Below are 14,421 nucleotides of genomic sequence, written 5' to 3'. Positions count from 1 at the left end.
AAGCAACAATCCTGGTACTGCTAACATCAGAGGACATTGCTGAGAGCAGGTCTGAGCCATTAAAACGGACGCTTATGGACTGAATCTTTTATGTAAGCGGAAATTTTATACTTCATTTTATGAATTAAAATATCTATTGATTTTATTTTCTCTTGTTTGTGTGACATCTTCATCTTTTAACTGGATAAGTGCCAAACCCTCTTCATATGTGAGGATTGAGTGCGATGACAACACTGTACCACAAGGCAGCACCACCTCCTATTAAGGCAGCAAGTTGTCTCTACCTAAAGGGAAGAGTCCATCTATATAAAGCTTCCATATATATTATATAAATTAACAATATGTCAGGAGATGGGAGGAACCTGGTATGCAGGATGCTTCACAAACAGGCAGGGACCGATCAGCTAAATGCAGCGGTGTCTGAAAACCAAGCAGGTCACGGTAGAGAGAGCAGCGGAGACCAGTAATCAATCGCCAGGGATCAGGATTGGGGAGAGCAACGTAGTCCAGTAATCAATAGCCAGGGGTCGGTAACAGGAATCAGATCTCATAGTTTGTAAGGTTGAAAAAAGACCTAAGTCTATCAAGTTCAACCCTTCTACCTAACCTTCCTATTCTTGATCCAAAAGAAGGCAAAAAAACCCTAATTAAGCTACTTCGAATTCTGCCATCAGGGGGGAAAATTCCTTCTTGACTCCAAGAGGCAATCGGATTTCTCCTTGGATCAAGAAGCTCTTAAATATTAATGTCATTCTATTTATATCCCTGTATGTCATGCCTTTCTAGGAAAATATCGAGGTCGCTTTTGAAGGTATCTAATGTATTGGATAACACCACCTCCCTTGGAAGTGAATTCCATACCTTTATTGTCCTCACTGTAAAGAATCCCTTCCTTTGTCGTCTATGAAACCTGCGCTCTTCCAGTCTCAGAGGGTGACCTCTTGTTCTTTGTATATTTCTGTCAATGAACATGTCACTGAAGAGCTCTTTATATTGGCCCTGCATATATTTATATAATGTTATTATATCCCCTCTGAGACGCCGTTTTTCTAGCGTATATAATTTTTACTTTTTTAGTCTCTCTTCATAACTAGTATCACCCAATCCCCTTATTAATTTCGTAGCCCTCCTTTCCACTTTTTCTAATTTCATATTGTCCTTTTTGAGGACCGGTGCCCAGAATTGTACCGCATATTCAAGGTGAGGTCTTACCAATGATCTGTAAAGAGGCAAGATGATATCCTCCTCCCTTGAATCAATACCTCTTTTTATGCATGCCAAAACCTTATTGGCCTTCACAGCTGCTTGTTGGCATTGTGCACTGTTGTCAAGTCTGTTGTCAACCATTATTCCTAAATCCTTCTCACTGGTAGTTTCCCCCAAGGATATTCCATTTAAAGAATAGGTCGCATTTTTATTATTTTTACCATAATGCATAACTTTGCATTTCTCTATATTGAACCTCATCTGCCACTTGCACGCCCAGTCCCCAACTCTGTCTAAATCTTATTTCTGCAAAGAAGAAACATCAAGATTAGTCTGAATTAACAGGCCTAATTTTGTGTCACGATAAGTAGCAATCGCAAACATAGAATAGCTCTGTCAGGCACAATTACTGAGCAATAGTGCTGGTTTTTAAATCTACCGCCAGGGGTCGCCCCCGTGCGTGGCATCGTCGGCGCGTGTACCCCGCCTTCTCCGCTCATAGATTCCACCGCAGCTGCGTAGGAGCTGCTAGTGGCAGTTAGCGGGTACTCGGGTGAGTAGCTCTGTCAGGGTCTTTGCTGTGGACCCTGACAGTACCCTCTCCTGAGGGGAGGCCTTCTGACTCTAGAGGGTCCAGGACGGTCAGGATGGCGAAGGTGAAAAGCAGAGGTGAGATCAGGAGCATGGACTTCATTAGCTGGGTCCCAGGTATCTTCTTCAGGGTCATATCCCCTCCAACGGATTAGGTATTGTAAGCGGTGGTCATTGAGAGTCCAATATCTCCTCGACTTCGCATTCCTCAACATCATTGGATAGAATTGGAGCAGTAGGACTGGGGCATTGATTAGGATACAGGTTCGCAGTCCATGGTTTCAGGAGAGAAACGTAAAAAAACGGGATGGATTGACATAGTGCTGGGTAACTCGAGTTCCACAGCCAAGGGAGATATGAGACGGACAAAAAGAAAAGGTCCTATGTATTTTGGTCCCAGTTTCTTTGTAGGACAGTTGAGTCGAAAGTGTCTGGTTGACAGCCAGACCTTATCACCTGGAGCGTCGGTACGGCGTTGATCAGCAAAGTATTTGTGTTGTTGCCGAGTCCTCTTTAGTGTCTCACGAAGAACATCGTATGTTCTTGTAAGCTTGCCAACGTGTTCGGATACTGAGGGAACAGTGCATGGAATAGGGGAGCCTGGGAGCATGGAAGGATGGTACCCGTAGTTGGCATAAAAGGGGGACATGTTGATGGAGCTGTGGATGTAATTATTGTAGGCAAATTCAGCCAAAAGTAAGTAGCTGTCCCAATCATCCTGTAGGTATGCGGTGAAGCAATGTAAGTACTGTTCTAATGTCTGATTGGTGCTTTCAGTCTGGCCGGAATCACAACCAGAGATGAACAACAACGTTTCGACCTCACGATGAGGTCTTTATCAAGTTTATCAAACTTGATAAAGACCTCATCGTGAGGTCGAAACGTTGTTGTTCATGTCTTCCAATAAATCTGCCTGATGGAACCCATGAGTGCCTGGAGCCTTTTTCTATTTTGATTTACTGGGGAGCTGGCCCTTCCTGGCACAGATAAGCACCTGAGTTCCTGTGGGAGTGTGTGCAGATTCCTGATTCTGGTGACTAACAGTGAATTACAGACTAATCTCATTAATAAATTTGGATATCACAATTTTATCGAAAATTTTGGCAGACAGACTAAAGAAGATTGTCCAAGATTTAATACATAAAGATCATACGGGATTTGTACCTGGGAGATACACCTCTGACAATACAAGAAAGATTATTAATATTATCAGTAACATTAATCATAATAAACTAGTAATTCTTGCATTAGATGCAGAAAAATCATTAAATCGCAAATTGGCTATACCTATCTGAATGTTATTATATAAAAATCCAATGGCAAAAATAGTAGGTCCCCTGTTTGATTCCGAGTGATTTCCTATTAACAACGGAACCAGACAGGGTTGTCCACTTGCTCTATTACTATATGCTCTTTCTATAGAACCATTAGCGGCTATGATAAGGAAAACTTCTGACATTTTTGGAGTTAAAATAAATGCCAGAGTTTACAAAATTCCATTATATGCAGATGATATAATATTAACATGTTATGATAACATTATACAAATATATGCAGGGCCAATATAAAGAGCTCTTCGGTGACCTGTTCATTAACAGAAATATACAAAGAACAAGAGGTCACCCTCTGAGACTGGAAGAGCGCAGTTGGGAATTAAACTAAGAAGTAATGTAGAAGATTTAATTTAGAAAACTATTCAACTTTGCTTCAAGAGAAAAAACATAAACTATGTGATTGGAAAAGTCTGGGAATCTATTAGTTAGGCAGGATAAATGCCATAAATGCATATAAAATTCCAAAATTGTTATATAACTTTAGAGCAATTCATCTGAGAGTCCCGCATAAAATTCTATCAGCCTTACAGAAGGTCATATCGTTATATATCTGGCAGAATAAAAAAACCCAGAATAGCACATATTATCCCTATTAAGAATATTAATAAAGGAGGCGTCTCTATGCCCAATATCCATCATCTACCTGAGATCTGTATGTTCTTCCATTACTTGGATTAAAAGAGAGAGGGAGTATATACAGCAGTTTGGTTTGAAAAAGAAAAAGCGGATTGTATAATCTCCGATCCATATAAAATTTCTTGGACAAATTTAGGAACTCAGATTTAAAAAAAACAGAATCCAATTATAAAAAAGACATCATAACATCATAAAAATAAAAATTATTTGGGGAAACGTACTCTCTGATACTTTAAATTACAAAATACAGAAATGGGAGGCTGATATAGGCAGTTCAATAAGTATCAATGAATGATTCCAGGCATACAAACAGATTCGGGAATTCACTCACTGTGTTGGAATTCATGAATTCCATCTTAAAATACTTCATAGATGGTACATGGTTCCAACCCAAATTCATAAATTCAATATTTAATAAGGATATATTTGACTTCTGTTGGGCATGTTTAAAATATCCAGGCACACTCTATCATATGTGGTGGTAATGTGAGATAATAGCCAGTATATGCGAGGAATTCACAGACCTATTTTTAAAATTATTTGGGGTCAGAATGACAATTTCCTCACCTTATATTTTTGTTTCATTTAGATCTCTCAGATGTCACTTGGTTTCAAAAAAATTTAGTTGTTCAAATTGGAAAAAGGGAAAATTCCCTGGGAAGAAATTTACTCACAAATTAATTATCAATGCAGAATAGAAGAAAGCTTTTACATAAGTTACGGTAAGCGTTCAAAATATTTCTAAAATATGGGAACCTATATGGGGACCAAACAACAACCCAATCAGATCTTATTGTCGAAGCCCCCTATGTGAACCCCCTAAAGCCAAGACGTTTTTTATAATTTAAAAAATATTATACTCAGCCCAGTAATGACTAATCAGTATAAGAATATTTTAATATTTGAGATGTATGTTGCGGTAGTAGATTAACATTCTATGCCCATGTTGTATTCTTATGTTTTTTGTATTTTGCAAAAAAAGAATAAAAAAAATAATAATCACAATAAAACATACAAGCCTCCCATTTGAGTTCAACCCAGAATAGAAAAATGTAGCTCAAAACCAACCCAGAATAAAACACAAAGAAAAATAAAGTAAAAAAAATAGGACAACCTCTCACCACGACACCTAGATGTACAAGGTTGATTGACCACATGATAAATTCATCTACCCAGCCATTGCCAAAGTTGTAAAGTCATAAAAGCAAAATAACAGTGACTTCAGAAGCTGTATGGTTGCCATTTCCCATAGGGACCATGTTCAAGAAACACGATCTGTGTTATTGATTATTGCATGGGATTTTTGCTCCATCTGTGCTATCACGGGAATTTCTCCTGACCTCAACCCCATCGAAGACCTTTGGATTGAACTGGAAAGAAGATTTCGAGCCAGGTCTTCTCATCCAACATCAGTGCCTGACCTTACAAGTGCTTTACTGGATGAATGGGCAAGAAATCCCACAGAAACCCTCCAAAATCTTGTGGAAAGTGTTTTTAAAAGAGTAAATATGTACCGTATTTCCTCGATTATAAGACGACCCCCCAAATCTGAATATTAATTTATGAAAAAAAGAAAAAGCCTGAATATAAGACGATCCTATAGGAAAAAAAGTTTTACCAGTAAATGTTAATTCATGTAAACTATGTGAACAATTTTTTTTTAAAAAAAACCTATGATTGAGAAAAATATTTTGTTTTTATTTCCTTTTTTTTCAACCTGTCCCCCCAGTTATGCACATCTGCCCCCTGGCTTGCCACTCTGCCCCAGAAATGCCTTATACCCCCTATATGCCACTGTGCCCCATGATATGCCTTTTAACCCTCTAAATGCCACTGTGCCCCATGATATGCCTTTTAACCCTCTAAATGCCACTGTGCCCCATGATATGCCTTTTGACCCCCTATGTGCCACTCCAGAATTGCCTTATGCCCCTATATGCGACTCTGGCATTTAGGGGGTTAAAAGGCATATTATAGGGCATATAGGGAGGTATAAGGCATTGCAGGAGGCTGAGTGGCGTATAGTGGGTTAAAAGGCATTTCTGGAGGCAGAGTGGCATTAAGGGGGTTAAAAGGCATTTCACAGAGCACTCTGCCTCCAGAAATGCCTTATGTCCCCCATTTAACACTCCCTCTCCCCTCCAAACTTACCGGAGCTTCTGAGTCCCCGGTGCGTAGTCCGGGCAGCGTGCAGAGCTCTACGCAATTCGCGTAGACAACTTCCGCTGCAGCTGGGAGGAGGTGCGGTTAGCAGCTGGGGTTGTCTGCGTCCATCGCACAGACCTTCCCTGGCTGTCAGAGATCACAGGGAATTCTGATCTCTGTCAGCCAGGGAAGGTCTGCGCGATGGACGCAGACAACCCCCGCCGCTAAACGCACCTCCTCCCGGCTGCAGCGGGAGTTGTGTACGCGAATCACGTAGAGCTCTACACGCTGCCCGGTGCTTAGTCCGGGCAGCGTATAGAGCTCTACGCGAATCGCGTAGAGATCTACACGCTGCCCGGACCAAGCACCGGGGACTCAGAAGTACCGATAAGTGTGTGTGTGTGGGGGGGGGGGGGAGACAGGAGGATCCAGGTCCCCTGCATCGCTGCGGGGGATCTGGGTCTTAGTCTCATAGTCAGACCTAGTTGAGGTCTGATTATAAGACAACCCCGATTATAAGACGAGGGGGATTTTTCAGAGCATTTGCTCTGGAAAAAACCTTGTCTTATAATCGAGCAAATACAGTATTTAAAAGGGATGTCATCTATTGATAATAAAAGTATCTATTGATGTACTGGTCAGGTGTCCCAATACTTTATATATACTGTATTTTCTGGAACTCATGGAGAGAAGAAACATGTGCATTAACTTATAACTTATTATACTAAGGAAACATGGTCTGCTAGGAATAGCCTGATACTGAGTAAACTGGCTACTGACCAAGGTTATTGCAGGCTGATCGTTGGCTTTCCTAAAGAACACACTAGCATTGACAGTCTTAATGAGGAGGATAAATCATCAACCCCCTTTTCCTGTCATTCCCCTAGCCATTGGTCTTTTCTTAGAACCCTGCGCCACCACAAATCCCATCACCAAATGTCATTCTTGTTACAATCCCATATTTTTTTGCACCTGGTGCTTTTTCATGTTACAGTTTCATCCATAGTTACTGTTGCTTCAATGTTATATGTCTTATATCACTGTAAGGTTAAATGTTATTGTATGTTTATAATGTTTTCATTATTGGTTGTATGCAATATACCTATATCTATACTTGAGAATTAGTGCCAGAAAATTTAGCCACATCTTGTGAATATATTGAAAATATTGCAATGCCACTATGCATTGTCTATACATCTTTGTTTTATTTACTGTTAATATTTTTTTATATTCCTCGGAATTTTTAAATACCTAAACAATTACTATAATTCTTAAATGTTACATTGCACTCCATGTTTTTGTCATATTGTATTGTGTGTTGGTTTATAAAATGGTAAAATAAACTAATCTACGCTACACAGACTCAAAACAGTATACATAAAACAACTATAGAATCGTATTGTGTGCATGTAATGCTGTATAAATTGCATAACCACAAACGTGAATTTACATAATTCACATACCGTATATTCCGGCGTATAAGATGACTTTTTAACCTATGAAAATCTTCTCAAAAGTCGGGGGTCGTCTTATACGCTGGGTACTGAAACTTACCGAGCCGGAGAATCACGATTCCCCACGAAACTGTAGCGTATCTCTAGGGGAGGGGCGAGCGGAGAAGCCGACTCCCCTGCGCCGGTCTTCAGGGCCGCGCCGAGGTAGGTGCAAGATCGTGATCTCCCCAACTAGCCCTGATCAGCGGGCGCCCAATGAGCAGGGCTGGTTGGGGAAATCACGACCTCCCTCTAGCTAGCCCAACATTAGGGAGCTCGAGGTCTGGCACTTCAGACCTCGGCTTCCGTGCTCCCTAATCACTATGCGCCGGCTATTGATGCCGAGCGCGGGGATAACGTCATATCCCGGCGCTCGGCATCAATTGCCGGCGTGTAGTGATGAGGGAGCAGTATATACCGTATTTACTCAACGATTTTCATTATCGATTAGTCGAATTGATTTTTATCAAATGCTCTGAAAAACTCCTCTCCTTATATAATCCGACCTCAAACAGAGATCGGATTATAACACTAGAATCCAGATCCCCCGCAACGCTGCAGGGGACATGGATTCCCCTCACTGTCGGCCGGTGGGTGTCCGTGCGATGTGCACAGACAACTTCCGCCTCTCCCCTCCGCTTCCATACACCCCTCTGACTCCTCCCCCTCCCATACACCGCTCTGCCTCTCTCCCGACTCCCTGGTGTTCTGTGAACCTCCGTTGCTGACAGGCACTTTCACTGCAGCTTCATAGAAGCCTCAGCGTAAGTGAAGGGCAGTAATGGAGGCTGTCTGTGCACATCGTGCAGACCCCCACCGGCTGACAGAGAATCGAGGTCTCCTGCAGAGGAAAGTGCCTGTGAAAGTGCCTGTCAGCAACGGAGGTTCACAAAACACCAGGGAGTCGGGAGAGAGGCAGAGTGGTGTATAGGAGGGGGGGAGGAGTCAGAGGGGTGTATGGGAGCCACCCTCCCATACACCACTCTGGCTCCTCCACCTCCCATACGCCACTCTGCCTCTCTACCCGGCTCCCTGGTGTCTTGTGAACCTCTGTTGCTGACAGGAGGCAGAGTGGAGTATGGGAGGGGGGAGGAGGAGGCAGAGTGTAGTATGGGAGGGGGGAGGAGGCAGAGTGGAGCATGGGAGGAGGAGGAGGCAGAGTGTAGTATGGGAGGGGGAGGAGCCAACGTTGTGTATGGGAGGGGGGAGGAGGCAAAGTGGTGTATGGGAGGGGGAGGAGCCAGAGTGGTGTATGGGAGGGGGGAGGAGGCAGAGTGGAGTATGGGAGGGGGGATGAGGCAGAGTGGAGTATGGGAGGGGGAGGAGGCAGAGTGGTGTATGGGAGGAGGGAGGAGGCAGAGTGGTGTATGGGAGGGGGAGGAGGCAGAGTGGTGTATGGGTGAGTTATAGTGGTGTATGGGGGTATAATGAATTTCAGGGTAGCAGAGTGATGTATGGGGGTGTAATGAATTTCAGGGAGGCAGAATGGCATATCTGGGGGAGTTAGAGTGGTGTATAGGGGGAGGTAGAGTGGTGCATGGGGGGTATAATGAATTTCAGGGTGGTGCAGGGCATTTATGGGGAGCGGAGTGGCATATCAGGGTGCACAGTGGCATATAGGGTTGAGTTGATTAGTGTGTCTTCAAAAAATTTTTTGTGGTGTTTTCTTTATCTTAAACTGTGTAAATTAAAATATTAATAAACAAATGGTGTGATTGGGTTGTTTAATGTTATATAAAATACTGAAACTTCAAGAAAAAGTGCAAATGGCAATTAAACAAATATAGTGAAGAGAAAGTGGAAAAAGTACTACCCTGCTATGTACTACTACTATGTAGGAGAAAAGTATAGTTATAATAATACCATTTATGTGCAAATCATCTGACGTGGTGTACCTCATCATGTGTGCTAAATGCCCTTGTAATTGTACTTTTGTATTTAGAAAATGTAGCTTCATTAATGCCTGAGGAAGGGACCTAACAACTTGGTCTTGAAAGCTTGCAATTAAACTCTCAGTTAGCCAATAAATGGTATCATTTTAACTATACTTTTATCCTGTTTTCTCAACCCTCTTTTCATTCTAGTTCTATGTACTAACGGTAGTAATATCTCTACAGTTGTAGGTTCTTAACAGAAAGAAAAGTTGCACTTACTTTCTAGCCAAGTATCCACGTGAAGCTGCCTGGAAAAGTACAATTATATCTGTGATCTTCAGGTCTCTCTCCTCTTCCAGATGTGCTAATACTCCAGCTCTGAAGAATATTTTACTCTGTCCTATTCGATACAAGTTAGGGTCCAGCTCCAAGGCTTTGATCTAGAATTAGAAAAAGACTGTTTTCTCTGATATTTGCTCAATAAAACACTTTTCAGAAAGAAAACATTATAATAGCAATATTGTATACGGAACATTAAATATGGTTTGTTTAAGCTGCTACCTAAAATGCCAATTTCAAAATGGTTTGCCAGACTCACATTTCTCAAATGAAAGCAAGAACAAGATCAGCAAACCTATCATAAAACGACAGTACTTTTTTAACCCCTTAACGACAAAGCCCGTAGATGTACGGGCTGCCGTTAAATAGCTTAATCGTCGCGTTTTCGCCGTGATCGGCGGCTTTGCAGCATCCACGGAAGCCTCACAATTAAGGCTGACCGTGGATCCGGGGAGGAAAGCCCTCCCGGCTAAGCATAAACTGTGTTGCTGACATGCCTCGATATCGAGGCACGTCAATAACACTACCCCCTACCCCGATAGCCTTGTGGTTGCCGTCATTCACACAATGGCATTAACAATAGATCTGAGTTCACAGAGGGTCTATCCAGACCCTCTTGAGAACTCTCGAGCTCCTCCTGCAGGTGGAATGCAGGTCCATGCAAGGTCAATGGAGCCCAGCTCACTAATCAGAGTGATTAGAAAAAAAAAAATTAATGTTCAAAAATGTTAAAACATTTTTAAAAATAATATGGTAATATGTAAAAATCCCCACTGTCACCAAAAAAAAAAAAAAAAAGTTTTTAATCAGCAAGTCCTACAATTCTTTATCTTCACAAAAATTCCCGCATTTAAAGAGTTAAAATATTGGCATTACAAATGCCCATAGGTTGTCTTGTATTAAAAAAATGCATGAGTTGATGGGGTAAATTGAACTGGCCGGGTTCAAAGATATCCCAAATATGGGACATGGGGGCAGGAGGATCAGATGTCTAAATGGAAAAAAATACACACCTCACAAAGGCGGCCTTTTACCTCCCAAATAACCCATGCATGTGGGGTATCACTGCACTTAGGAGATGTTGCTGAACACATATTGGGGTGTTGTTTGGCAGGGACATATACCAGGTGCTGTAAATTTATACCTGGAGTACAATGTGTGTGAAAAAAATAAAAAACATTTTTACTACCATAAAGTTTGACAAAGGCTGATGGTAGAACTAGAGCATGGAAATGGTTAAAATACCAGCATTTGAAATTCCTTGGGGTGTCTAGTTTTTAAAAAATACATGATTTGATGGGGTAAATTGCATTGGCCGGCTTCAAAGATACCCAAAATGGCACATGGGGGGAAAAATTACCAGATTTGGAAAAAATGGTTTTGAAATAGCAAAACGCTACCTGTACTTATTGCCCCATAACGTGCAGAAAAAAGCAAAAAAACATAAAAACATTGGGTATTTCTAAACTCAGGACAAATAGTAGAATCTATTTAGCATCTATTTTTTCATTAGTTTTTGCCGATGAGTAAAAGTTTGTTGTTTAAAAAGTGGGAAAAAGTAATTTTGTAACAAAAAATCCCCATATTTTATAATTTTTTATAGTAAATTAGATGATATGATAAAACTAATGGTATCTAAAGAAAGCCCTGTTTGTCCTGAAAAAAACCCAATATATATGTGTGGGAGCACTAAATGAGAAAGAAGAAAATCCCAGCTAAACAGCAACACTGAAATTTTTTTAAAAAGCCATTGTCCCACAATATACTACGAGTAAGAAACAGTATTGTCCTTAAGGGGTTAAGATCTGGTCAAAAAGTTTATTGTTAAATATCATAAATGGTCTTTTGAACATCAGCAAACTGCAGATTTTCCAGCACTAATCTTATTCATCAAAACTAAACTCAGTTCCAATTATCCACTCAGTTTCATGGCAAGATGATACATTTGGTGCAATTACTGACTTTGTAGATTATTCAAAATATAGTAGTTTGCCCCAATATTATTTACCCTTATTAGTTTTGCCTTAAAAATAGGCAGTCTAATATATGAATTAGGCACTAAACACTTGTAAGGGGATGTATTGGGGGCCTGACTTTGTATGTCCAATAGGTGCAGGGATAGATGACTAGCTCTTGGCTGTGGATAAATTCTTAACTTTGTTATAAAACTTCCCTGGCATACTTGATTTTTGACTCACTAAGGGTTATTTGTTCCAGAGAGTTTAATGTATATAAAGCTTTAAGGAGACCAGGGACAACGTCTTCTACTCATCCCCCACTAGCAAAATACAAACAGCCAGCACATCTTCCTCATGCTGATATTTGGAATGGCAAACCTATACTAGGTAGTGGTTTGAGTGGGACCCTAGGGTGACCATTTGCTCCCTCTCTGACATTTCACAGGTCCATCAAAACCAAGCTACATCCAAAGACATCCCAGACTAATACAAGACCTTGGCTATTAGTTAATGTTGAGTGTAGGTATTGCCTTGGTGCCCTGCTAGTGGAATCTCAGGAGCAACCCAATGTACTTACAGGGAACAATTAATCATCTCTCATTACCACCCAGTCCATCTTGATCCAAATATTTTCCACCAGCTCAATACCTGCCTGCTCTGCCCCTATTTCCTGCTTAATCAAGTCAGAGGCTGCCCAGGTTAAATGTGTTCCTACACCCTGCTAGGTCCACTATCTTCTCTGGCTAGGCCAGCTGTCATTGAACAATGAGGGTCCATGTGAAGTTGTCTAGTTTAAGTTCAGACTGTTGTCACTTTCATTCCAATGGCCCGTTAGCACTGTAAAGCTGTCTAGTTTAAGTTCAGACTGTTGTCACTTTCATTCCAATGGCCCGTTAGCACTGTAAAGCTAATGCTAGTTAACACCCAAACTCAAGCCTACAATGAGTTGGAGCCTGTCAACTAGATTGTAAGCTCGCAAGAGCAGGGCCCTCTTCTCCTTTGCAGTTTGTTATTGTATGTGTTTATAAATTGCTCTACTGACTGTAACAGCACTGCGGAATCTGCCGGAGCTTTATAAATAAATGTTATGTTATGGGTAGACACATAGCCCAGTAAGTCTCATTACTTAATCATTTTTCCCATGTTAAAAAGATACCACCATGAAATAGAAGGCAATCAACAAAACCCATAATAAAGTCTTTTGAAACCTACTCACCATTATCGCACTGGCTTGTTTACCATCCATAAAGCCTTTGGGAATAGCATTGGGTGTCAAAATTTCATATCTGTATTTTGGGAATAATGTACCAAATGTTAGTGTGTAAATAATGTCAACTACACCTTTTAAAACACAAATTTGCAAGCAATATTGGAAGTGTAATAAAATGATATAAAAAGTGTGGTTCCTTCTCCTGTATCCCCTATTATTCTAGGCCTGCCATGGCTCAGGAGACACAACCCCTCCATTAATTGAGAGACAGGAGTGCTTCATTTTACATCCTCGCATTGCAAGAACCAGTGCCTGTTGACCCAAACCATTTGCCTCACACAAACCACTATTACTCCAGAATTACCCCTACCCTACCGCCAATTCAAGGACGTCTTCAAAAAGAAGAGTGCTGAAAAGTTAGCCCCTTCCAGACCATATGACTGTCCGATCGATCTCCTACCCGGTTCTGCCATTCCTTTTGGACGCATTTACCCACTCTCCGAACCAGAACTCGCTACCTTAAAGGAATACGTAGAAGAAAACCTGGCCAAGGGTTTCATCTGACCTTCTACTTCCCTTGCTGGAGCCGGGACGGAGGATTGCGTTCCTGCATCGATTACCGTAAGCTCAATAATATAACGATTAAGAATTGCTACCCGTTGCCATTAATCCCGGAGCTATTGGAACATGTTTACAATCTAGTAAGAATATGTAAAGAAGACGAATGGAAGACAGCCTTGCGGTGTCGGCATGGACATTTCGTGTATCTTGTAACGCCCTTCGGGTTATGCAACGCTCCTGGCACCTTCCAGCATTTCGTGAATGACATCTTTCACGACATACTAGACCACTTCGTCATCATTTATTTAGACGACATTCTGGTGTTCTCCCCATCGTTGGACAAACACAGAGAACATGTGTGTGTCAAGTGCTGACCCGTCTGCGTGAGAATGGCCTCTACGTCAAGCTGGAGAAGTGCGTGTTTGAGGCACAGACCATCGAATTCCTGGGATACATACTGTCTCCTACAAGTATCAAGATGGACCCTGGAAGGTCACCGCAATTCTCAACTGGCCATCTCCTGTGGAATCGCAAGCGAGTGCAGCGGTTGGTGGGTTTCGCTAACTTCTATCGTAAATTCATACGCAACTTCTCCCAGATCATTCAACCTATCATTGCTCTCATCTCCAAGAAGACGGTGTTCTGCTGGAATAAGGCGGCCCAGAAAGCCTTTTAATACCGCAAAAATAAGAGACATCAGCTCCCATCCTTCGTCTACTGATCCCACAAAAACCCTACACGCTCGAGGTTGACGCATCCGATACAGCAGTTGGTGCCATTCTCTCCCAGAGACAGGATTCGGATGATCAGCTTCACCACGTGGCCTTTTTCTCTAGAACACTCACGTCGGCCGAGAGAAATTACTGTATAGGCCAACGAGAGTTATTGACCATCAAGCTTGCACTGGAGGAATGGCGACATCTTCTCGAAGGCACTCTGCATCCCATCACCGTCTTCACGGATCACAAGAACCTCGGCGAAACGTCTGCAACCTCGGTTGGCAAGATGGTCTCTGTTCTTCACACGTTTTACCCTCCACATAATCTACCGCCCTGGGTCACGAAATGTCAAAGC

At 41.8% G+C, this 14,421-nt stretch overlaps 1 protein-coding gene across 2 annotated transcripts in view; it reads right to left on the bottom strand.

Annotated features, from left to right (window-relative positions):
• LOC128470678 (myosin-10-like) overlaps positions 1-14,421 on the bottom strand; it is a 211,148-nt gene that overhangs the window by 80,901 nt on the left and 115,826 nt on the right. For both annotated transcript variants that reach the window (XM_053452577.1, XM_053452578.1), the window contains exons 19-20: positions 12,793-12,862; positions 9,559-9,719 (exon numbers count right to left, since the gene is read on the bottom strand). In XM_053452577.1, the coding sequence (XP_053308552.1) occupies positions 9,559-9,719; positions 12,793-12,862 (231 nt within the window). The remainder of the gene's footprint in view (positions 1-9,558; positions 9,720-12,792; positions 12,863-14,421) is intronic.

This window comes from Spea bombifrons, chromosome 12 (assembly GCF_027358695.1).
Source record: "Spea bombifrons isolate aSpeBom1 chromosome 12, aSpeBom1.2.pri, whole genome shotgun sequence".
NCBI lineage: Eukaryota > Metazoa > Chordata > Amphibia > Anura > Pelobatidae > Spea > Spea bombifrons.
The sequence above is the reverse complement of the archived record's forward strand: the minus strand, read 5'-3'. Positions and strand labels throughout refer to the sequence as shown.